The sequence below is a fragment of the Dromiciops gliroides genome, chromosome 6 (genome assembly GCF_019393635.1).
Source record: "Dromiciops gliroides isolate mDroGli1 chromosome 6, mDroGli1.pri, whole genome shotgun sequence".
Taxonomy (NCBI): domain Eukaryota; kingdom Metazoa; phylum Chordata; class Mammalia; order Microbiotheria; family Microbiotheriidae; genus Dromiciops; species Dromiciops gliroides.
The window spans coordinates 55383717-55409058 of record NC_057866.1 but is presented as its reverse complement, the minus strand read 5'-3'; the positions used below and the strand labels follow the sequence as shown (position 1 = coordinate 55409058).

The window sequence follows — 25342 nt, the reverse complement described above, 5'->3', positions numbered from 1 at the left end:
GCAATAGAAGGGATCATACCTATAATTGAGGCTTTGAAAAGTCAGGGTATTATTATTCCATGTCATCACTCTCCATGCAATACTCCCATTTTGCCAGTTAAAAAACCCAAGCCTGGGCCAGATGGTAAACCTGTTTATCGTTTTGTGCAAGATCTTAGAGCGATTAATAATTATGTTATAATTCCAAACCTGGCTATGATAATTTCATCCATTCCCTATGAATCTACATGTTTCACAGTGGTAGACCTCTGCTCTGCCTTTTTCTCCATACCAGTACATGAGGACTTCCAATATTTATTTGCTTTTACCTGGAAAAATAGACAGTGGACCTGGACTAGACTCCCACAGGGATTTGTAGACAGTCCCACATTATTTTCCCAAATTTTACAGCAGGATCTGGCCTCTATTACCTTTAAGGGCTCCATACTAGTACAATATGTTGATGACTTACTTTTGGCTTCTCCTAATGCTGAAATTTGTCAGGAAGATAGCCGTCACTTACTGCTGGAGCTCCACAAGAGAGGACACAAGGTTTCCAAGACAAAGGTACAATGGTGTTTGCCGCAGGTAGAATATTTAGGATTTATTTTGGCTGCTGGAACTTGCTCTGTCTCTTCTAAGCGAGTCCAGGCCATTCAACAACTCTCTGCCCCCACTACTAAGAGGCAGTTGAGAGCCATTCTGGGAGCAGCCAGGTACTGTAGACAATGGATACCCTCTTTTGGTGAAATTACTAAACCTCTCATAGCTCTAACAAAAAGTTCTGTCCCAGACATTTTACAGTTGGATCCCCAGCATTTCTCAGCCATAAAAGAATTAAAACGGGCCTTGTTATCAGCACCTGCCCTAGGACTACCAGATTATAGTAAGCCTTTCACTCTCTTTGTGCATGAACAAAGAGGGGTGGCTTCTGGAGTTCTGACTCAATCACTGGGGCCTAACCAACGCCCTATAGCCTACTATTCAACTCAGCTGGACCCTGTAGCGGCTGGAGCGCCACCTTGCCTTAGGGCAGTGGTGGCCACAGCCCTTTTGGTAGAAAAAGCCTCTGATTTGGTCCTAGGTAACCCTCTAATGGTGCAATGCCCTCACGAAGTAGGGGCTCTCTTACTATGTCACAGGACACAAGCCTTTTCAGATCAAAGGCTGGCTAAGTATGAAATAACCCTGTTAGGTAATGAGAATATCACTTTAAAACACTGCACAGTTCTCAATCCAGCAACGCTACTCCCTAACTTACCATTCTCGGGGGAACCATTGCACGACTGTGCTTCTTTAGTTGATATGGCTGAAAAACCCCATGATGATCTTTTTGATACACCTTTAGAAAATCCTGATCTTGTCCTCTATACAGATGGTTCCTCATTTATGAGAGAGGGAACCCGTTTTACTGGAGCTGCTGTAGTTTCTGATTATGATACCCTCTGGGCAGCTTCTCTGCCTTCCCATTTTAGTGCACAGGTTGCTGAACTTGTGGCTCTTACACAGGCCTGTAATATAGCCAAAGGTAAGAGTGCCACTATTTTTACTGACTCGAAATATGGCTTTGGCATATGCCACTTTATTGGTATGATTTGGTGTCAACGAGGCTTCCTAACATCCTCAGGCAAGGCTATTGCCAATGGGGACCTTATCAAGGACCTCTTAGATGCCCTGAAACTGCCTTCTTCCCTAGCCGTTGTACATTGCCCTGCCCACACAGGGAATAGTGATCCTGTTTCAAAGGGAAATGCACGAGCCGATTCTGCAGCCAAGCTTGCTGCATTAGAAGCTCCTGAACATGTATTTAACCTTTCACCTTCTGAGGATATTCCTTCCAACCTAACCTATGACGATTCTGAAGTAGAAAAGTGGAAAAAGAAATTTAAGGCGAAACAGATCAATGGCATCTGGGTGTCTCCGGAAGGTAAGCCATTTCTTCCCCGGAAATTCTACCACCAGGTATGCCTCTCTGTTCACAGAAAAGGCCATTTTGGTACACAAGGCATCGTAGACTCTATTAAGAGAACCTGGATAGCACCAGGTGTGACTAACACAGCATCTCGAATCTGTTTGGGCTGCTCCACATGTCAATCTCATAATCAATATGCTTTTAAAGCCAAAGCTTATGGAGGGCGTCCCCTAGCATATACACCTTTTGAGCACTTACAAATTGATTATATTACTATGCCAAAAGCAGGACATTATAAATTTTGCCTTGTTATAGTTGATCAGCTCACTCGGTGGGTGGAGGCCTTTCCCAGCCCCCCGAGCCACAGCTGCCTTTGTTGCCAAAATTCTTCTTAAAGAGATAGTACCTCGTTTTGGCCCACCAGCCCACATTGATTCTGACAAAGGCACACATTTCACTGATTTGATTTTATCCCAAATCTACGTGAACTCCATGAGGCAGGAGCTGTGGTCCAGGCAGGCCCATTAGACTTTTCATTGCACAGCCTCAACCCAGGAGATAAAATATATGTAAAGAATTTTCAGAGAACCAGTGGAACCCAACCTGCCTGGGAAGGACCTTTTCAGGTATTATTGACAACTCCTACTGCCATTAAAATTGGTGAAAAAGACTCATGGATTCATTGCTCTCATGTAAAGCCTGCACCATTCATAGGTGAAGAGATTTCAGATAGACCTGAGGTAGACGCTAAAGAGCTAAAAACCCTAACGATAGCAACTGTTGAAGAGCAAAGAGAGTCCAGAGGAAATAGGCAGTTCCCATTTGATAATCCCACTGATCAGTTAAATGCTTTGGGACTCCGTCTTCGTAAAGTATCAGGAGACGGAAATTGCCTTTTTAGGGCCTTAGCAGACCAGCTAGAAGGTCACTGTAGGAATCATCTCAGACAGAGAGAAGAAGCTGCTTCTTATATGATTAACCATAGACAAGAGTTTGAGTCTTTTAGAGTAAATGACTCCCCTTTTGAGGAATATGTTGACGGATTAAAGAAATTTGGAAAGTGGGGAAGAAATGATACAATTGTAGCATTTGCTAAGCAGCTTCAGCTGAATGTGGTAGTTCATCAGTTAAATCAACCTTTATTGAAAATCAGTGGCACAGACAAAACTGATGCTAGAGAACTCCACATTTTCTACCATAAAGAACATTATGACAGCATTAGAAAGATCAATAACAATTCAGAAACCCCTGCCACTTTGGCATGCAGAGAATTGGGGAACCAGTTAAAACAATGTGGCATACCCCAAACTCTAGCAGCTTAAACACCTTAAAATTTAACAAGCATTTCCTTCTACAGGTAAAAGCACTGAAGCACATGGCCTAGTTTTCTGGCCCACCTCAATTTCTCCCACCCTTTCCCTACCCTATACCTATTTTTTTTAATCCTTTTTGGTTTCGTTTTTGTTTTGTTTTGACTTTTGAAAGGCACTGAAAAGACCTGGAATTCACCACACCTTTAAGTTCTTTAAGAGCACAAAAGGGTGCTTAGCAAATCTTTTGCTTTTTATTTTTGGTTTTTGGTTTTGCTTTGTTTTGACTTTTGCTTCTTTTGCTTTTCTTTAAAAACCCGATTTTGTAAACTAAGTGACTTTTCAAAGGCATATTAAGTATATGCTGTGGGTGAGACCATCCAGCCTCAGAAGCTACCAGAATTATTCTTTTTTTTACTCTTTCTTTTTGAGAGAACCATGAGTTCTAATGAGTTTTATTTTTTTTCTTTCTCTTTTCTCTTTTATTGTGTTCTGTTTAACTAAAAAAGACCAGAAAGGGTTATTGAACCCTATTGCTTGATACCTCACTGAAAACACTGAATATTGAATCTTACTAATTGAAGTCTTATTTCTTTTTGATGAATTAATTATCACTTTAAGTATCTCCTACTGTTATACTAGAGAAGTCATGTATAAGATGATGTGGTTTACTTGCTAAAAGAAGATTTTGTAATAATGTCTAATATAATCAGCTATTTACATTCATTTATTATTTATATGTCATTATACTCTGGGTATGGTTTCGAATTATTGTATATATCACTAATATGTTCTCAGTTATGCAGCATAGCATGCATTTTTACCATCATACTGTCTTTGGTGAAATTAATATGAGATTTTGGAAGTATGGAAACTTATCATTTCAGAGACTAACTTGCTGTGAACTCTGATGCAGGCCCTGGAGAGAATATATGTGCAACAAAAGGAGAGACAGGTATACGTAAGTCCATAGTTTGCTTATGATGGTGACTATGTAGAGCACAATTACTAGGCACAGTCCAGTATTCATCCTCTCTCCCTCCTAATTTAACCTAATTTAACTGAACTTATTTATCTTTTTATCTCACTCAGTTGAACTCACCTGTAGCCTAGCACAATCACTGGCTGTCTCGGAACCATGAGATATGGTATGATAACCTTTCCATAACATTTTCAGGTGTCATGAACACATACTAAATTTGGCTTTGATCCAGACACATGGTGGGAAAAAGTGTTACAGATTGCATAACTACCTCAACCCTCTATTAGAAGTCTAAGGATATAAATGCTATGCTAAGGTTTAGTAAAAATACAGCAATTCAAACAGTTAAAGAAGAGAATCCAGCTTTCCAGACCAGAGTCCAGAATCCAGTTTTCCAGACCAGAATCCAGTTTCCTCCTGATGACATCTTACCACTTCAAGAAGACAAGAGAACTCAGAGACGTTATATGTTTTGTTAGTTTTTACTATCTCCTTTCTGTTATAATATACACTATCTGTAACATGTACTCTCTGCAGAGGCTCTCCCTTTGCAAGACTAATGTCAAAGCGTCGGTTCATGAGGACAAAAAAAAAAATCGCCCCTCTGGACAAAACTTTCCTCTCTTCCTTTTCTATATTGTTGTTCACATATTATTAGTTAGCAATAGTTATTATATTATTTTTACTGTTCCATCAAGGAAATATTTTGTTTCTTGAGGAACAAAAGGGGGGAATGTGGTAAAAAGTTTTAACAGTCGGTTAGATAATGGAGAGACGCCAGGTTTTTTTAGGACCACCCTTTTGGGGAGGAGACCAACAGCATGAGCTACGCACACCAGTCTGCCTGCAACACACGCCAGATTGCCTGCTGAGCACTCGACTTCCAGGGTGCAAGCTTAAAAGGCAAGGAGAGAATAGAAGTGGGGCCTTTTTTCCTGTTCCACTGGTCTCCTGGCTGCGCTGCACAGACAGACACTGACTGGAGTTTGACTCGGCCCGGCTCTCGGTTAACAGCACGCGCTTGACTCAGTCTCTCTCCCCAAAGGTGGCCTTGGGTTTTGGTGAGTTTTATACGGAATATAGACTAAGCCTAGACTTAAGACGATTTGTATTGTATTTCTACTTTCCTATCCTTCTAATCAACATCACCTTGTGACTACCATACAATAAAAGCTCTAACTAGAAAACCAGAAGCTTCTTCCATTTACTAGTCTGGGAGATAAATTAAGGGAAAGGTTAAGTAGGGGAGATTTATGATCTAATATCCAATTTTAATCTCACACTACATTATATACCTATTTCTCAGGTGAAAAGGGGTTGAGAGTGGAAAAAGTTTAAGTAGCCCTGATCTAATTAACTGAGGGAAAAGGATTGTCTGAAAAATCTCAGGTGAGGTTTTAGCCTAATAAGGGAGCAACTTGCCTGTGTACATCTGTTAAACCAAATACATTAGAGAATGGCATAAAGCTGTAGGAAAAAAAGCAGTGAAGATGTCAATTCACAGAGGACAATAAAAAGGAATGCAGATGACTACTAAAGCTCCATTTCTTGTCCTAATCTCTCTTCTGAGCTACCCAGTTATGTTTCTAAGTGCATCCCTCTCTCCCTCGATATCCAACGAGTTAGCAAGTTCTTTCTTTTTCACCTCTCAAATACCTCTCACACTTGTTCTTTCCCCTATTCCATTCCTGCTACCCCAGGGCAGTTTAACTTTAGCATTACCTGGATTAGAGCAACCTCCTACTGGGTTGTCTGACCTCTACTCTTCTCATTCTAATCCATTATTCATACTGTTGTCAGAATAATCTTACATGAGGTCCTGGTTGTTTCTTATATCTGGAATGTCATCCCTCTTTAAAGACCAACTCAAATGCCACTTCCTTCATGTAGTCTTCCCTGATCCTACTGGTTGATGATAAGCTTTCGTAATCACATTTCACACACAATTTTGTTTCTCAACTACCTAATGCCTTTATTACTTAAAACTGTGAATTAAAGAAATCTGTGTCTGTGTCTTATCCCTACTACTAGACTCCACAAAGGGATTATCTTTTATCTAAAATATTATTGCTTTCAGACACTAATAGAGAGTTCTGTATATATGTGTAGTATATGTTTATTAAGTTAATGACTCAAGAAAGAACTAATAATAGTCATAGCTCCAGATGTGTATACAGAGATTATAGGTAATAAACTAAGTGAACCAAATGAGTTTAATAAAAAGAGACAGTCCAACTTCATATTTATCATTTAGTGGGGATGTGATTCATGACTTGAATACAATAATAGAAGCATGTTTATTTAAAAGAAACAGATTAAATGAAAGGGCTGTAGCATAATACTAAATGTGAAGAAGATAAATTCTTTGTGGAGAAACATATGAATGGGGTAATGGATACAAAATGGAAAGGAATTGGATGAGGATCAATGGAGGGAGGAACAAAAGGAATATTGTGATACTAATATATTAACCTCAACTAGCTATGAGGGGAGATTGGTTGATAAGCTCCTGCAACATAATAGTACAGAGACACAATATAATAGCCATACATAGGGGATGATGATTACTGGGGTATCTGTCAGAATTCTTTGCAAAAGTAGAACAGTTGATAATTTTCCTTGATAATAACTTCAATAGTTGAAAAGACTTGAGGGGATCAGTAAGGGGATTTGTCCTACTGGACTTGATCCCTTTTATCTCTTTTGTACGGTATGTCGTATTTACTCATTTATGTGTACGCTGCCCTCCATGTTAGAGTGTAAACTCCCTGAGGACAGGGACTGTTTTGTTTTTTTTCTTTCCATGTGCAGTGTCTAGTACAGTACCTGTAATATAATAACTGCTTAATAAATGCTTGTTAAATAATTGAATTCCAAGCACTTAGTGGATTTGACATTCTATTTCCTATCACAGGGATATCACTGTCTCTATATATTTGAAGGACTGTCATATGAGAGATGGATTACTATTTATCTCCAGAGACCAGAACTAGAATCAGCAGATAGAAGTTAAACAAGGCAGATTTTGGTTTAACGTGAAGAACTGAATTAAAGCTGTAACAAATGGCATGGGCTACCAAGTAGTGTGCTCACAATCTCTGGATGTGCTCCAGGAGAGGCGTATTGAACCCCTCTCCAAAAGATGAGCATCTTCTCCCTAAAGTGATCCTTCTTCCAAACTTTCCTCTTTTTCTTTAGAGTTCTACTGGCTTTCAAAACTTCAGAGTCCTCCTAGACTCTGCCCTCTCTCTCACTCTCGGGATCCAATCAATTACCAAGTCTGGCTGATTCTACCGAGGGGTCCTCTTCCATACTGAGCCCTTTCTCTTACTCAAATGGCCATAGTTATAGTTCAGGGCTCCTCTTCATTTTACAGTAACCTCTTAACTGGTCCTCCTCTTTCCAGGTTTTCCCCAATCCAACCTACTCTTCCACAAGAGGCCAGAATAATCTAAGAACAAAGGTCTAACCATGTCACTTCCCTGCCCCCAAATCTTCTAAGCTTCCTTTTGCCTCTAGGATAAAATGCAAGCTCTTCCTCCAGTATTTAAAGCCTCCTCATTTTGGCCCCAACTTGCCTTTCTAGAGTTAATCTATTTAATTCTCTCTTATGGACATTCTAGCCAAACTGGAACTGTTCCCCAAATTCCAATCTCCAGCTCTTGGAGTACATGATTTCCTTTAAAATTCAGTTTAGGTGCTGGGAAGTCTTTCCTAATATTACAAATATCTCTCCTCAAATTATTTTTTATTTACTTTTCTATATATGTGTCCTACCTGCCCCATCAAATATAAACTCCTTTAGAACATGAACAGTTTGGTTTGTATTTGTAGCTGCACTGGTCCTTAATAAATGTTAAGTGAATTGAATTCAAATGAAATAGAAATGGTCAAAACTTCAGGAGGACATGGCCATCTCACTCTGAATCACAAAAGAAAAGAAGGGACAGCTATATAATGTCTGTCTTGTATATGAAGTTTTTGGTGAGGGAATTTAATAGTTTAGAGAATGGCTAGAAAGGATCTCATGGCCTGAAATTCTATCAAGAATGTCACTTAAAGAGGGATGGAATGTTGTCAAGAACAAAAGTATGAGGGTAAACAACTGATTCTGAGGTGACAGAAAAGGGGAAGATGACAAAAGAATGAGTGTGAATAAATAGGAAATTTATTGATCAACTTGGATTTTTAAAAGATGTGCAGAAGATGGAAACAAGGATAAGCAAGCAACTGAAGTTGAATACAAAGGAGGGGCATGACCCTGGAAGAATGTCATGAGCTGTTTTAAAGCCTAGAACAAGATGAAACCTGTTTTGATAAGAACATCAAAAAGGACATTTTTATTGGGGAACAAAAACCACGTTGGGGTGAAGAGAGACAACAAAAACATAGGAAAAGACTAATACTTGAAGTGCAAGGAGGCAGAATTATTCAATGCCCATTTTGCTGTCGTTTTTTTTTTTTTCCTAAGGGAAAAGATCTTTAGACTGGCAGTACATATAAAAAAGAAATAGTAAACAAGGATTTGAAACCGCAGATAGATGAGGAAATGAGTTTACAGAAAATACATCCCAAGTTACCAAAAATAAGCTGTTGATATAATCGCTGGGATGTTGTCAATGAACTTTGAAAAATTATGGAGCTTGGAAGAGGTGCTGGAGTATTAGAAATGAACAAATATTGTAGTTTTTAAAATGAGGTACGCATGGCCTAGTGAGCTTCTCTGCAATTCCTGATGAAAATTCCAGAACAGATGATTAAAGGGATAGTTTGGGAGCGCTTAGAAAGAGGAGTGCTTCATGAAGAACAGGTCATGCCAGTGTTACCAGGAAGTAGCCTTCTCTTTGTGCCATAGTGATGAGTCAAGGACTACATCTGTTTCTTCTGAATCCCTAACCCAGGTTCTTCCACTATACCAGGATTTCAGTTTCATTCATCTTCATTCTTTGGGTTTCTTTTTTCCTTTGAAACTCTGAGTGAGCAGATTAAAACTAATTAGCCTCTAAATCTTTAAAGATTAAAATCTGCTTCAGGTAGTACAGGCCAATTCTGCAAGTCTAAGAAATACCAACTGTGCATAATGAAGCATTTTCAATTTTTTATGTGTAATGGAATAGCAAGTAGGATGCAGGCTTTGCCAACTTTTGTTTTTGCCTTACAGGAAGGGCTGCCGGGGCTAGATTCTTGGATGCACACGTGCGGCTCCCACTGAGTCCGGTGGGACCTACCACGTGAATCTGAGGAAAGAATTTGGCCTAAATTATGCTGATGAAGCAAATGAGGATTCCGAAGAGAAGGAGATTACAAAAAAGGAAATCAAGAAAGCCTACTGTCCAACCAAATTCTACTAGGAATAAATTTCCTTTCTACCTGTCCCAAGGCAGTTATAAAAAAAGAATCAAACCAACCACAATTACACAACAAATCCATTAAAAATGTAATCAACTAAAAATTCCAAAATTGGCCTTTTTTAAGCCTCAAAAGTATACATAGTAGTGAATTAGAGCTTTGAATTCTTATAAAGAGACCTAGTCAATGAACATGACAACATAAGCAATAGTCAAAAGGAGCCTAACACACATACCAACAGGTGGGCCTGCGGGCACAACACATTTCTTCTCCACTCGAGAAGTAGGAGGCGCAAGCTGGTTCTTTGCAAGACCTTCCTGTATCAGCTCCTGAACCCTGGCCTCATTTATCTTCGGGAAAGGAAGAATGTGAACTCGCAAGTGAGAACCTTCTGTTGGCCGTGGAACTTTCTGGAATGCCATGTGAGGATTTGGATTTTCCTGAAAAAGAGTAAAATTTAAGGAAAATTACATCAACAGTTCATTGAATGTAACCACAATTTAGGGAACAATTTGAAGGAGAAAATGAAAAGCAGGAAGGAGGGAAAAAACTGGGGAAAAAAAGGTTATCCTGGGAACTCCACGGCCAGCAGTTTCTTCTGGGGCGATCTTTCATGGTACAAATATGAATTCTGAAGCCCCCTCAAGGTAGGGCCTGTGTCTTTATCCTCTGAGCACTTTCCTGTGCCTCATGCCTGTCTTCTGCACACAGTGAATAATAAGACAGATCAATGCTGTCTACTCAACTGCCGACTCCAATCTAGCATTTCACAAGAGTGACCCCCATTCACAGTACTGCACAAGCGCAAAGTGAAATTGGGTATGACCGAGTCAGCAACACTCACTCCATCTTCTGCCTCTGCCTTTCCACGGGCTGTCCCCATTCTGACTCCCAGCTTCCCCGGCCTCCTTCAAGACTCAGTTCAAATGCAATGCTAGGGCTCTCCTCCCACACTGTTGTCTGCGTGTTGTCTCTCCTGTTAGAACAGGAGCTCTTTGAGTGCAGCGCTTAACAAATGCTTGCTGACAGATGAACCATGAGCATCTTAAACTTGACATGACTCCAGTGGAATTCAGTATATTTTTGCCCAAACCCATCACCCCCTTTGAATTTCCCCTAATGCCTCAGAGGGTCGTCCCATCATTGTTCTAGACAGTCAGGGTCACAATCTTGGAATCGTCTTGACTCTCCCACTGCGGCCCATCTCGAACCTGCCCCTTCTCGCTATCTCCATGACCTTTATTCAAGTTCAGGTCCTTAGGAACTATCCCCCAAACCACAGCAATAGCCTAGGGTCTCCTCCCTTTCCAACTCATTTTCTTAACAACTGTCAAACTAACATCGCCAAGTCAGAGAACTGGCCATATCATTACCCTACTAACAGTCTTAATGATCTTCCTCTTACCCAAATGACAAGGCCCAGAGAACTTGGCCCCGCTCTACAGTGTGGCTGCCAACTTCCTTCCTGCACTCATTCCAGGCAAAGTGCCCCTCTCGATGCTGTGCCGTCTTCTGCCTCTGTACAAGTGATCCTGTGCCTGTCATCATTTCTCTGTCCTAGTCTCCCTTCTTTTCCTCAAAGGGCAGCTCCTGCGCTACCTCCTCAACAAGGCCTTTTCTCATCCACTCAGCTGTTAGCGCTCCTTCCTTCTTAACATTACTTTGTGTTACCTTGTATTTCCTTATGCAGACCTTGAGTCAGGAAGACCTGGGCTCACATCCTGCCTTAGACACTTAACAGGTGTATGCCCCTGGGCAAGTCACTTAACCTCTGTTTGCCTCAGTAAAATGGAGTAAATAATAGTATCATCTACATCACAGGAGTTGTGAGGGGCCCTATAAAAATGCTGGCTCTTATTATCTGTTAGACTGAGCTTCTTGGGAAGAGGGAATGTTTTTTGACTTTCTTGGTATCACTGCTATTTATCACAGTGCCTGGTATGTGGCAGGCACTTAATAAATGCTGGCTGGCTGGCTGGCTGACTAGATGTGCACATAGTCTATCTTCCCTGTAGAATAGAAACTCCTTGAGGGCTGGGATTATTTTTGGTTTTGTATCACCAGTACCTAGCCCAGTGCCTTGCACAGAGCAGGTACGTCAGAAAGGTACATATGGAAAGCCAAGGAGTAAGAAAAAACTGCAGTGAGATGAGGGAACACAAAATACATGAGCACATGAAGAGGCTGGAAAGGTGGGCTCAGATTAGGCTGTGGAGGGACCATCAGTACCAGGTTTGTATTTTATCCCACAGGCAATAGGGAGCCAGTAAAGGCTTTTGAGCTGGGGAACAATGTGATCAAAGCTGTGCTTTAGGAGAGTTACTCTGATAGAAATTGCAGGAGAGGAGGCCCTGATAAGAGCAATAATAATGATCCAGGTGAGAGATAATGAGAACCTGAACCAGAGTGTCAGCAGTGAGAATGGAAAGGAATGAGGAGATGCTAGAGATTTTGTACAGGAAGATTTAAGATGACGTGGCAACAGATTAAATTGGGGCCCATGCAACAAATAAAAATGGCTACCACTGACAAGAAAGTAAGACTATATTCTAGGGCTTTCATAACTGGAAGGTGAGAGGGAAGGGTGAGTCAAGGACAGCTGACCTGGGGGCCTGGAATACCAGGAGAACAATGAGAAATGGGAAAAGTGTGGAGGAGGGGTGGATTGTACAGGGTTGGAGGGGTAATTTGACAAGTTGAAGAATGGGATTCTGAGAAGTACAAGCTGGCTGTCTAGGTCCGGAGTCACCCACAAGCATTCCAAGTTGAAAAGATAATGCAAAGCTGAATACAGTTCTTACCTACTCCCCTGTTCAGCCACAAAAGAGCCTAAAAAGACCCAGTGCTCTGACTCCCCAGCCAGCCCGTGCTCCTCCTGCAAGGCCGCAAGGCCCCACACAACCCTAAATGGCCAGGGTCAAGGTGCATTCTGGTCAAGGTAAAACACAGTCACGGGGTCGCAGAATCAGAGATCCAGAGATCTGGAGGAACCTCAGGCTATTTAGTGCAACTTCCTCGTTACATAGATGAGGAACTGTGGCCCTTTAGGGAAGTTCAATGACTTGCCCAAAGGCACACAAGTGAGTGTGGGAGGTAGGACTTGAACCCAGGCCCTCTGACTCTAGAGACTGTATTCTCTAAGAATAGAGCTGAATTTGCAGGTGTACAGGCAGGCTTCATTAGAATACAGTCTAGAGATGACTCCTGCTTGGTCATGATTCATTCATTCATCTGCAGTTAGGAAATTAAAATAAGACTCTTCCAAAATGATGCTCTTGTGATGTCATAGCCCTTGTGCTGCTGCCCTCTACTGGGCAGAAGAACAAATGACAACTTGGTGTGGCTGGATTAGAGGACCCCATTCATATTGGCGGCACGGATTCATAGAACAAATGACATTGGTTTACAAAGGAGCTTCAGAAATTATGATACAGTCATCCCTTGGAACAGTGAAAGTCTCTGATTGGCCTTGGGCTTCTGGCTTCATATAACTAACAGGAATTTTAACTGACTATATTACGAGGAGCAGAGATGCAGACGTAATTCGCCTAATGATCTCATTTTACAAATGAGGAAAGTGAGACCTAGAGAGGTTATGTGACATGTTCAACATCACAGCACTAGTAAGTTCTGGGGCCAGGACTCAAACTTAGGTCCTTTGCCTCACAATCTTTCCTCCTCCGACTCTTCTGACTCTGCACCTCCATGAATCAGATGACTTCATCGCTCTCTCTCTCTCTCTCCCAGGTAGCCTCTTCTTCCATGGCCCTCCCCAAAACGGAGCCATCTTTTATTCATCTCTTGGCTCTGCTCTCTCCCATACCTCTCCAGCCTCCTTTTATGTGGTATCTTCTCTCATTAGAATGTGAGCTCCCTACAGGTAGGTAGAGTATTTCATTTTGCTTGTAGTGGTATTCCCAGCACTTAGCACAATGCATGGCATATAGTTACATGCTTAATAGATGCTTCTGGACTGACTAAACCAAGTTGTTTTTACAAATTACAAACATTAAATGAGATAATAAATGTGAAAAGCCTTCTAAACTGGAAAGCCTACATAGATATATAATGGTGGTATTATCATCAGCCTAAACATACAAGCTAATTTTTATTTTTCATTAAAGAAAAATATTTTCTTCCACTGAAGAGAAGGGAAATTAACTTCTCCCTTGATTCAGTAAGGAATTCAAATACAAAGAAAAGATAAAAAGTTTAGACAGCTTGAGAGAATTTGGCAAAGATTCCTCCAAAAGGACCAGGCTGAATTGCCTGAAAAAAACTGCTGTCCCAATAGCATTCTTCTTTTAGTCATAATCCTGACTTGTCACAAGGGCTTACAAAACTGCTGTGTGTATCCTCCAGGAGGAATGTCTAGTGGTTCTGAGGACAAGGCAGTGATAGGGAGAGAGAGGGCCTTCCCCCAGCTGATCATTCCCCAGTCATGAAAGACATACATTCTTAAGTATGGAAACATGGATTTTGAGAGGTGGACTAAATGAAAATATGTCTACAGGCCTTTGGAAAATAAAACTGAAAATAAGGAAAATACAAAAAACTTCAACCAAAAAACCCAACTGGAAATTCACAAGAGGCAAACACATGAATAGCTGCCACATCAAGACCCAGTGCGGTCACTGTGCCCAGATGCGGATCCTCGCCCTGAGTGAGGGGCAGCACAATATGGTGTGCATTAGCTAGGAGCTACCATGCTCCTTAGAGAAGAATATTTTAAAAGTAACAATAAATTAGAAGAGACCTAATGCAGCTGAACTCCTAGATAGCTCCAAGGCCTAATGGTGAGGGTGACAGTCCCCTCTCCTACAAAGAATATGGGGGTTTTACCTCCTGGGTACAACTTGGCCAACTTCCTTCCTTCTTCACCAAAGTACCTCTGTGTCTCACCCCTCAGTGAGAAGAGGGATGAGTGCACAATTCCCTCCAGGATATAAGAAAAGCTATGCTAGGCACTAGAGTCCAAAGGAGCCTGATCTGCTTTCAGGAAGACTACTGTCTGGCCTCTGAGTGACTCAGGATTCACATTATCTTTCACATCAGTGTAATGTCACTCACTGCTGACCCAAGAGGGACCAGCTTGGGTAGAAGTGATTGAACAGCACAGGCATAGGCAGGACAAGAGGAGATTTGCACAATGCTAATATAGGTCCATGGGGACCATTTTGATAGCAGTTCAACACCAAGCACACAGCACCGAACCAGTAGCCAAGGACATGGCTTTTGTTCACTTACTATTTACTGAATACTCTGAAGACCTTGAGCTAGGTGCTGTGTGTACACATACAAAGATGTAGACGACAGTCTGCTCTCTCAACTGACAGCACATGCACACAAATGGCAACTATATAAGGAAGTAGGTGGTAAATGCCATGGGAATGGAACAGAATCGATGCATTATGGAGAGTTCACTGCTTTGGGGAGAATCCAGATAAGGCTCCACCTACTACTCGGAGATCCAGTTATCCCGGCCTCCCTGAGGCTCCTCAAACATGATGTGCCACTTCTGAACTTGGGGTATTTTCACTGGCTGTCCTTTATGCACAGGATTCTGCTTCCTGGCTTCCCTGGCTTTCTTCAAGTCTCAGGTAAAGTCCCATATTCTTCAAGAAGCCTTTCCTAGTCTTTCTCAAAAGTAGTACCTTCTCTCTGAGATTATACCTTGGTTGTACATAATTGTTTGCAGGGTGTCTTCACCATTAGACTGTGAGCTTCTAGCAGCAGAGACTGACTTCTTTTGTTTTACTTTTTATCTCCAGTGATAAGCACAGTGCCTACTAGCACTGTGGTGTCTGACTGGAACCTCTTTAGGAATCAGGTTGGGGAGATGGAGATTCCAGCTTCCATGGATGATGGCTCAGGGGTTCAGAGGCCCCTGAATTGGGGAAAGGAAAGAAGGTGGTGGTAGAGGTAACGGTGGTGGTTTGACTTACCTGGCACATACCATCCTGACCCTTGTCTCTCCCTCAGACATTTGGCCATATGTTTTCTACACGTGTGCCTCACAACCAGTGTGCTCTGAGTTTTTACAACTCTTTCCACTAGCATTTTGTATATTTGTGGGACACTGTGTCCTAGGTTTATGAGGCAAGTGTTCTGTCCCTATTCTTCTTACTACACAGTCTTAATAAATGCCTTTGCTTGGAGCTAGGTGGTGTGGTGGGTAAAGTGCTGGGCCTGGAGTCAGGAAGACCTGAGTTCAAACCTACCCTCAGGTACTGACTAGTGGTATGACTCTAAGCAAATCTTTTTAACTGTTTGCCTCAGTTTCTTCAACTGTAAAATGGGGATAATATAGCACCTGCCTCACAAAGTCATTGTGAAGATTAAATAAGATATTATTTGTACAGTGTTCAACACAGTGCTTGGCACATAGTAGGTGCTATATACATGCTAGTTATTAATAAAGATAATAATAACAACAATAAGAAGACAGGATTTTAAGTCTCTTCATCATCCTGTTCACCTTTGTTTCTCAGTTTGTTAATATGTCCCTTAAACTATGGTAACCAGAATGAAACACAATATTCTAGGTAGAATTGCACAAATAAAGAGTATGATAGGACCTTGATAATATTATAATTTATAGATTGCTTTACAGTTTTTTGGCCACAGTTTTGTGAGGTAGCCAATCATTAGTACCTTATCAGAAAAAGCCAAAGCTGTATTACAGCATCATAAATATTGAGAGTTGTAAGGAACCTTAGAAATTACCTGTCTCTTAATATAGAGTTCTTTCTAAGACACCAGACTTCCCTTATTACCTTCCTTGTTCTAGGCACCATACTTCTACTTCTAGTTCCTTCATTCCACTTCCAAGTTCTACTACTCTATTGCTTTGTCATTGTGTGAATGCAAACCTGACTTCTGAGAGGTCATGCCAGTGGCCTGCAATGACCAGCAGATAGTCCAAAGCTGTAACTCTTCAATGATGGGCCTGACCATGGATTATATGTCTGCCACACAAGGATGAAGTTATCTAAGTTCAGAGAGATTTCTGTAGAAGGTTTGTCATAAACCGATTCCTTTTTTTCAACCATAGAAACCTATGAGGGCCATCTGGCAAGAAGCAAGGGACCGAGATCTACATTGGTGAGGAAAATCCACTTTGATGAAATCTCACATCCTTGGAGCAAGTATGTAGTCACATTGTGTTAGCTTTGTTTTTAGCTGATGCTTCACACTGATGATTCATTCACATTGACCTCAAAGCCCATTAAAACCTTCCCTAAACAAGAACTTGTTTCTCCCTACATTTCCACCATGTTATACTTGGGCAACAGAAAAGCCAACAGAGCATGAACATGGGATCTGAGGAGTAGGAAGACTGAGAGGATTGAGAAAGAGAAAGACATTCTCGGCAGCTACGAGTGAAGGCAGAAGTGGAGAGGGTAAGATAATATGAAGCTTTTTCAGGGGAGGGTGAGTAGACTGCTTTGGGAGCAATGGAGGTGGTTCATATAGAGGTGGCATAGTAGAGACAGGAAGACCAAAGTTCAAATATTGCTTTAGATACTTACCGGCTGTATAATTCTGGGCAAGTTATTTAACCTCTCTTTGCCTTGGTTTCCCCATTTGGTAAACAGTAATAACAATAGAACCTGCCTCCCAGTATTGATGTAAGGATCAAATGAGATAATATATGTAAAGTTCTTTGTAAACTTCAAGGTGTCATATTAATGTTACCCATGAGGATGCTGATGATGATATAGAGAAAGAGTTGAAAAAACAGCTAAAAAGGTAAATCTGCACAGATCCTTGAATCCCAAACTAAGGAGTTTCACTTCATCCTTGGGTAGTATGGAGCCATGGAAGGATTCTGAGTGGCATAATGTAAGCAGTACATTACAAAAATTAATGTGGCAAGAGCATGCTCCTCAACTGTGTAGCTGGAGAGAGTAGAGAGGCACAGCAAATAAAATATAAAAGAAGGTACTGTGAGCTCTGGCAAAGAGAAGACTGTCCATTATCAGATGCAGTAGCTGATAGCAAGGGAAGAGTCAAAGACAACTTCAAAGTTTGGAGACAAATAAAAGGAGATTACTATAAGTAGAAATCAAGAGGGGAGGCACTGATTTAGAAAGGAAACTAATGAGCTTTTTGTATACACCAGTTTAAAATACGGGTCATCCAAGTGAAAGGGCTGCAAGGGAGCTAGAAACTAGAGCGTGGACAAAAGGTCAGGGCCAGCAAAATAGATCTGAGGATCACCTGGCAAAGGAAGTAATTAAAGGTAAAGGGGGAACTGAAGGAGATGTTCATGAGAAGGGAAGGAGAGGGAAGTACTGAGGAGGGGCTGGATTTCCTTCAGGGGCTGGGAAGAGGAAAAAGAAGCAGAAGAAAGTCAAAGCCATGAGCATCTTGTTCAAGGTGATAAAGCCAAGGAAGGAAGAAGGGAGGACCTAGAGGCAGAGTGTAGTGCTCCATGTCAAAGGCTGCAGGGTAGGGCAGCTAGGTGGCACAGTGGATAAAGCACCAGTCCTGGATTCAGGAGGACCTGAGTTCAAATCCAGCCTCAGACACTTGACACTAGCCGTGTGACCCTGGGCAAGTCACTTAACCCTCACTGTCTAGCAAAAACAAAAACAAACCAAAATATCAAAGGCTGCAGGGGTTCAGGAGGTCAAAAGCTGAGAAAAGGCCCCTATCTCTGACAGGGGCCAGCCCTGGAAGCTTCTATGATTCTCAGGTCCCATGAGCTGCTATTTGATAGTCTCACCTATGTATGGTTAACACTGGCCTCATGGCAAACTGCCTATATCTCCATATGAAATAAAGTAATACCGTACTTGTAAAGAGATATATTTTCTCCATTTCCCGAAGCCTTGTCATAACAACAACAACAGATTTAAGGTTTACAAAATTCTTTACATAATTGATCTTCTTTGATCCTCGAACCAACCTGGTGTTACTATCTCCATTTAAAAAAAAAAAAAAGATGGAGGAAACTGAGGCTGAGAAAGATTGAGTCACTTGCCTGAGGCCTTCTGACTTCAAGTCCAATCCACTATATTACCTAGCTACATGTGCATAAGTGTGGGTGCACTTGCTGATGTTGAACTCCACTGGGAGTAGAGTTCTCACCATCTCTCCTCTGGACCACAGAAATAACCTCTTAACTGGCCACCCTGTCTCCAGGATCTTCCCTTACACTTCCTTTTCTGTACAGCATCTAAATGGACTATATATATATCATCACCCTACTCAAAAAACCTGTCACTGGTTCCCTACCTACTAGGCAAGGCTCCAGGTTTACTGGCAAATGCCATGGTCCCCGTAGAGGACCCCTGTAGTAATACAATGAGTAGAGGCCCCATGATAAGAACTTTAAACCTATACTCAGATACAGATGTACAGATGTGCACCATCCCTGCTGTCACGTCTCATCACTTCTTGTCCAGTCACCACAATTCTAAAGCTGAACCAGTTTTGTGTTGGTGGAAGAGACGTATAGCAATGGAGCTAAAATGACATCATCCTTGAAATTGCAACAGGGAACAGGTTCATGGAGAAGAGCAAGGAATTCCTGATGCTTTCCTCTCCCCACTCTGGTAATAAACCCTGATCCAAAACAAGCAGCCAGGCCTGGAGGCCTCCCCTCTTCCCCAAAGCCCCTGGGAGCAACTGCTCTACTTCTCAGCACCAGGGTGAGACACCCTTAATACAAAGCACCAGTAGCAATCAGGTTAAGACTTTGTGGGACTGGAGTCAGGAGGACCTGAGTTCAAATTCGGCCTCAGACACTTAACATTTACTAGCTGTGTGACCCTGGGCAAGTCACTTAACCCCAATTGCCTCAAAAAAAAAAAAAAGATTTTCTGGGGAGGAGACTGACCGCACCTTAGATACTAAAGAAACTTGGTATAACCCCACAGGTAAGAACATAAATGCGTCTTTTGTTCAAACTCACCATATCCAAAACAGAACTTATTTTCCTCAAACCTTATCTCCTCTAAATTTCCATATTTCTTTTGAAGTCTCCATCATACTTTCAGGAACCAAATTTGCAATCTTGGAATCATCTTTGACTCACAATGCTCCCTCAATCTTCATATCCAACCAGCTGCCAAACCCTTTTGATTCTGCATCTCCATATTCCACCTCTCTCCCCTTCTCTCTACTAACATAATCTCTAGCCTCGTTCAGGCCCTCACTAGCTCTCCTCTGTTATTTCTGCAGAAATAACCCCGTAACTGGCCACCCTGTCTCCAGGATCTTCCCTTACAGCAGCTAAATGGGCTATCTAGATCTCATCACCCTACTCAAAACATGTGTCACTGGTTCCCTCCCTCTGGTACAGCTCGGCTTTTTTTTTTTTTTTAAATGTATGAGGTATTTTATTTTTTCCGTTACATGTAAAGATAGTTCTCAACTTTTGTTTATACAAGCTTTACAATTTCAGATTTTTCTCCCCCCCTCCCCCCTCCCCTAGACAGCAGGCAATCTGATATAGGTTATATCTATATATCTCTATACATATACATATAGATATATATATATACACACACACATATATATACACATAATAACATTAATCCTATTTCTGCATTAATCCTGTTACAAGAGAAAGAATCAGAGCAGTGATGCAAAACCTCAAAATAGAAAGAAAAAAAAAACCAACAGCACCCAAAACAAAAGAAATAATATGGTTCAATCAGCATCTATACTCCACAGTTCTTTCTTTCTTTTTTTTCCTTGGATTTGGAGATCCTCTTCTATCATGAGTTCCCTGGAACTCTTCTGTACCATTGCATTGGTGAGAAGAATCTAGTCCATCACGGTAGGTCAACACTCAATGTTGATGATACTGTGTACAATGTTCTTCTGGTTCTGCTCATCTCACTCATCATCAGCTCACGTAAGACCCTCCAGGTTTCTCTGAACTCTTCCTGCTCATCATTTCTTACAGCACAATAGTATTCCATTGTATTCATATACCACAACTTGTCCAGCCATTCCCCAATTGATGGGCACCCCCTCAACTTCCAATTCCTTGCTACCACGTAAAGAGCAACTATACAGCTCGGCTTTTAACGTCCTGCCTTCCCCTGTCTCTCCCTGCCTCCCATTCGCCTTTCTCATCTGATTTGACAGGGCGACACTTTGGGCACTGTTCTGGCTAAGATGACTCCCCCTTAAATGACGTCCCGTCTCTTGCTTCTGTGCCTCCTCAATAAAGCGTAATCTCCTTGAAGGCAGGGATGGGTTTGGCATTGTCTTTGTACCCCTAGCACCCGGCACAGCGCCTTGTACATGACGGGCACTTAATGAATATTTGTTAAACTTCAATGTCCAACTTGAACCCAGGCCCTCTAATCCTGAGCTATGGCAGGATACAAAGAAAAAGGTCCTGGTCAGGACCCTTGAACTCACACTCTGCCTCTGATACGTATTACCTGGGGGTCCTTGGGCATCCATAAAATGAGGGGGACAGATATTCAATTAAATTCAACAAACACTTATTAAGCGTTCCTAAATATGAGGTCAGACAGCTAGTAAGTTAAGTGTCTGAGGCTGGATTTGAACTCAGGTCCTCCTGACTCCAGGGCCGGTGCTCTATCCACTGCGCCACCTAGCTGCCCCGCAAAATGTAAATTTTTAAGGCCTCTTCCAGTTCAAAATCTATACTATGATTCTCTGATCTATGATCCTCTGACTGAAAACCTATTTCACACACACAGACACACACAGACACACAGACACACACAGACACACACAGACACACAGACACACACGCTGTTACTTGGTGTTCTTTTCTTCCCCAGTTTAAATATGGCCTTTAAGTAAAAGATGTTCATAAAATAACAAGATTAGCCTTTTTTTTTTGAAAGGGAAAAGGTTTTTAATTGAAAAATAAAGACTAGCCTTATAACAAATATGCCAGAACTCAAACATTCCAAAGAACTGCTTTTGCTCAAAGCATTTGGGAATTTCTCTTTGGAAGTGTCTTGAGAATCTTAAATAAAACAAAATAAACATTTCAATGGTGACAAAGTCCCATCCTTTGAAGGTAGATTTGATTTTTAGAAACAAGAAATGTTACTTGGAACCATATGTGACAAAAATGGTGGATAATGAAGTTGAATTTGTTTTTCAAAATGTGGCATTACTACAAAGCAATGAGACTCTCTCTTGTGTATCTAGAAAACTGGCTCTAAAAGCCATTCCCCCAGAAGCGGTCCCAACAGTGGCCTGAATAAGAGAAGCCAGGATGAAATAAATAAATGTTCTCATGTAGGGACTTTTTTTGTAAGGAAGATCACAACCATTAAGATGTCCAGTTATGCTTGTTAAAAATTAGTTTTATTATTTAATAACCCTACCATGTACACTGTATACAGAGTGTCCCCAAAACCTTAGTGACTTTTGGAGCAACAGTAGCTTGAAACTGGACCTCCACTGAATTCCTTAACTCCAAATCCTCTTTCTTGATTTTAATGTTATCCCATTTCACTGCTTAATACCTGGATGACTGTAATTACCTCAAGTGTCTCCCCATATCACTCATCTTTAACATAGAAGCAACATGAATCTTCCTTAAATCAATCATGCTCCAGATCTGATAATGTTCTGACATTTATTGCCCACTGTACATAGCTTTACTATCATAAAACTAAATTAAAATCTTACTGAGATACTTACTATATGATCCTGGTTGGACAAGTCACTTACCCTCATCTGCCTCAGTTTTATCATTTATAAAATGGGGATAATAGTATCATCACATTTTTTCAGTCCTAAATTCTCATCAGGTTTCTTGACAATTAATTGTCAATTACCTGTCATCATATAATTTATACATTTCACTTAATTTTGTCTATCTATCTAGACATAGATACGCACACACATATAGACAGCTAGATGGCATAGTGGATAGAGCACTAGACCTGGAATCAGGAAGATCTGAATTCAAATCAAATGATCAGCTTCTGATCCCTAGTCCCTATCCCAAGCCTCACCTCTTTAGGAATTAGGTCCTTACTGAGTGTTAGATTATGGGAATTTAGGACTGAAAAAATGAAATGATACTTTATACATTGAAATTAACTAACTTATGTGTAGATATTTGCTAAGCATGTTAGTGGCTGGTATTGATGTTTAAGCTCCTTGGGAACAGAATTGTTTTCTTTGTATTCCCAGTGCCTACCACCGTGCCTAACTCTTAAACAAAGCTTTTGGAATGGAACTGAATACTAAGGTTCTAAAAACACATTTCATTTTTGTTTGTTTGTTTGTTTTTGGTTTTTTGAGGGACAATGAGAGTTAAGTGACTTGCCCAGGGTCACATAGCTAGTGTCAAGTGTCTGAAGTAACATTTGAACTCAAGTCCTCCTGACTCCAGGGCCAGTGCTCTATCTACTGCGTCACCTAGCTGCCTCCACATTTCATTTTTTTTTGTTGTTGTTGTTGTTTTTGTTTTTTTGGGTTTTTTTTAGTGAGGCAATTGGGGTTAAGTGACTTGCCCAGGGTCACACAGCTAGTAAGTGTTAAGTGTCTGAGGCCGGATTTGAACTCAGGTCCTCCTGACTCCAGGGCCAGTGCTCTATCCACTGCGCCACCTAGCCGCCCCCACATTTCATTTTTAAAGGAAAAAAGAAAGCAGACTGAAAGCAGCATTTTCCATTTACTTAATAATAGAAATCTAAGGAATAAATGTCAGTGATGTAAATTCAATTTGTCTGGCAGTTAAGTTAAATTCTCTGAAAAATGTAATAGGAATAGCATTTTCCACCTAATATATTAACAGTCCTACCTTATGTATTAAACATTTACTTGGAATTTTTTTTTTTGGTTGCAGAATGAAATAAGGCTAAAGATCACATGTTATTTACATAAGACAGCTCAAGTTCTGTCATTTTCCCTCCTTTACATTTTAAGAAAACAGATTTAAATTATATAAACTAGAGAATGAGAATACTCAGTTCCAGATGTGAAACAAATTAAGAGGGAACTCTAAAGTGAATGGAATTAAGAAGAAACCTTACAGTTTTCCCAAAACAAAGCTGATTACCTGCATACTCTGAGCTATAGTTTATTCAAATCCTTTACGCAGGTTTCTGTACAATAAGTGCTCCTTTTTGTTGAGTAGATCAGTCATCCTAAAGCTGTGGTCCAGAAGCCTTAAATGTGACCAAATGCTGATATCAGAAGCTCAAAAGTCAAAGCAGTCAGGTTGTTACACACTGGTAACGGCTACAGTAGCCATATGTCCAGCCAGCAAATGGTCTCCATTCCTATAAAACTCACTCTGCGGAGCAGCTAGGCGGTACAGTGGATAGAGCATTGGCCCTGGATTCAGGAGGACCTGAGTTCGGATCTGACCTCAGACACACTTACTAGCTGTGTGACCCTAGGCAAGTCACTTAACCCCAATTGCCTTACCAAAAAAAAACAAACAAAAAAAACCAAAACCTCACTCTGCAACTGCCCACGCTTGCCTACTTGTATCTGTCATTACCAAGCTTAGGTGATAGAAACATATATCCCCAACCATGAACTACCTATATACCCCCCAGAATGAACTACCATTCAAAAATTCCTATTAGATCTACCTCAAAAAAAAAAAAAGCCCTAGAAAGGAGCTCTGAGGAGAGAGGGAAAAGTCTACAAGAAGATTTATTTTTGAGAAATTTAAAAAGCATAGGGAGGGAAGGGAGGGTGAGGATGAACATGCCAGGCTTTAAGCTATTTATAAACATCTGAATGGAATCACTGGTTCACAATTATACTACAATAATTGGGAAATGCTCATTCAAATTACATGGCTAGTTCTTTACTTACCAAAAAGGAATTTTAAAAATGCAATTGAATAACTGACCAGTCAAAAACAGAACCATCTGGGGTCTTTTCCTTGTACTGCTGCTAATTTAGTGTGTGATCCAATGTAAGTCCTGTTATCATCATCTTTTGGACTTTCCATCTAAGAAGTACAGTGTCTAATTCAGAGATGCTTGGAGCATCGCTGATCCTAGATTCTTATAGCTAGAAGGACTTTTCACATAGCAAGGGCTCGATAAATAATGAACTGAATTGAATGAACTCCAAATGGTCATTTAGTTCTGTCACCTTTTTTTAAGAGATGCATTTCTCTATATTACCATGGTCAGAGTTTCCAAAATGAAACACAGTTTAATCAGTGAGCAAGTTAATGAACATTTATTAAATACCTACAAAGGGCTTAAGGGGACAGATAACAAATTCTGTTTTGGACATAATGAGTTTAAGATGTTCACTGGACATACAGTTTGAGATGTCTGAAAGGCAGCTGGAGATGGGAGACTGGAGGTCAGCAGAGATGATGGGGCAGGAAAGGTAGATTTGAAAATCATCAGATAGCAATGATCCTTAAATCCATGGGAGCTCATGAGATTATCAAGTGAAGTAGTATAGAAAAAGAAGAGAGCCCAGAACTGAACTCTGAGGGACACCTATGACTGGAGGGTACAAAATGGAGGAGGAGCTTAGTGCAACGAGTGGTGAACTGAGCCAAAAGTCCCAGAAGCCCAGACTTCCGTTTTATATTCTTCTCTAGGCTGCAGTGTCCTCCTCTGTAAAGTGTGTGTTGGGGGAGAGGGGGATTGGACTGGCTTCCAGCTCTAATGTTCTGTGACTCCAAAGCCTCTGCTCCACTCTTTAATACCCTCTTGGAAAAGCAGAAGGCTCTTCCATATGTCAAACCTCTGTTTCCTTTCCTGCAACTTAAGTTAATATTTTCTGTATGCTCCCTTTATGGAGAGGGACAATGGCCAGGCTCTCTGTAGAAGATAATTAATAATCTGGTCCTTCTGTTATAACTCA

General features: G+C 41.0%; 1 protein-coding gene across 4 annotated transcripts in view; it reads right to left on the bottom strand.

The window, feature by feature from the left end:
• SBF2 (SET binding factor 2) overlaps positions 1–25342 on the bottom strand; it is a 496438-nt gene that overhangs the window by 190518 nt on the left and 280578 nt on the right. For all 4 annotated transcript variants that reach the window (XM_043970029.1, XM_043970030.1, XM_043970031.1 and 1 more), the window contains exon 14: positions 9768–9972. In XM_043970029.1, the coding sequence (XP_043825964.1) occupies positions 9768–9972 (205 nt within the window). The remainder of the gene's footprint in view (positions 1–9767; positions 9973–25342) is intronic.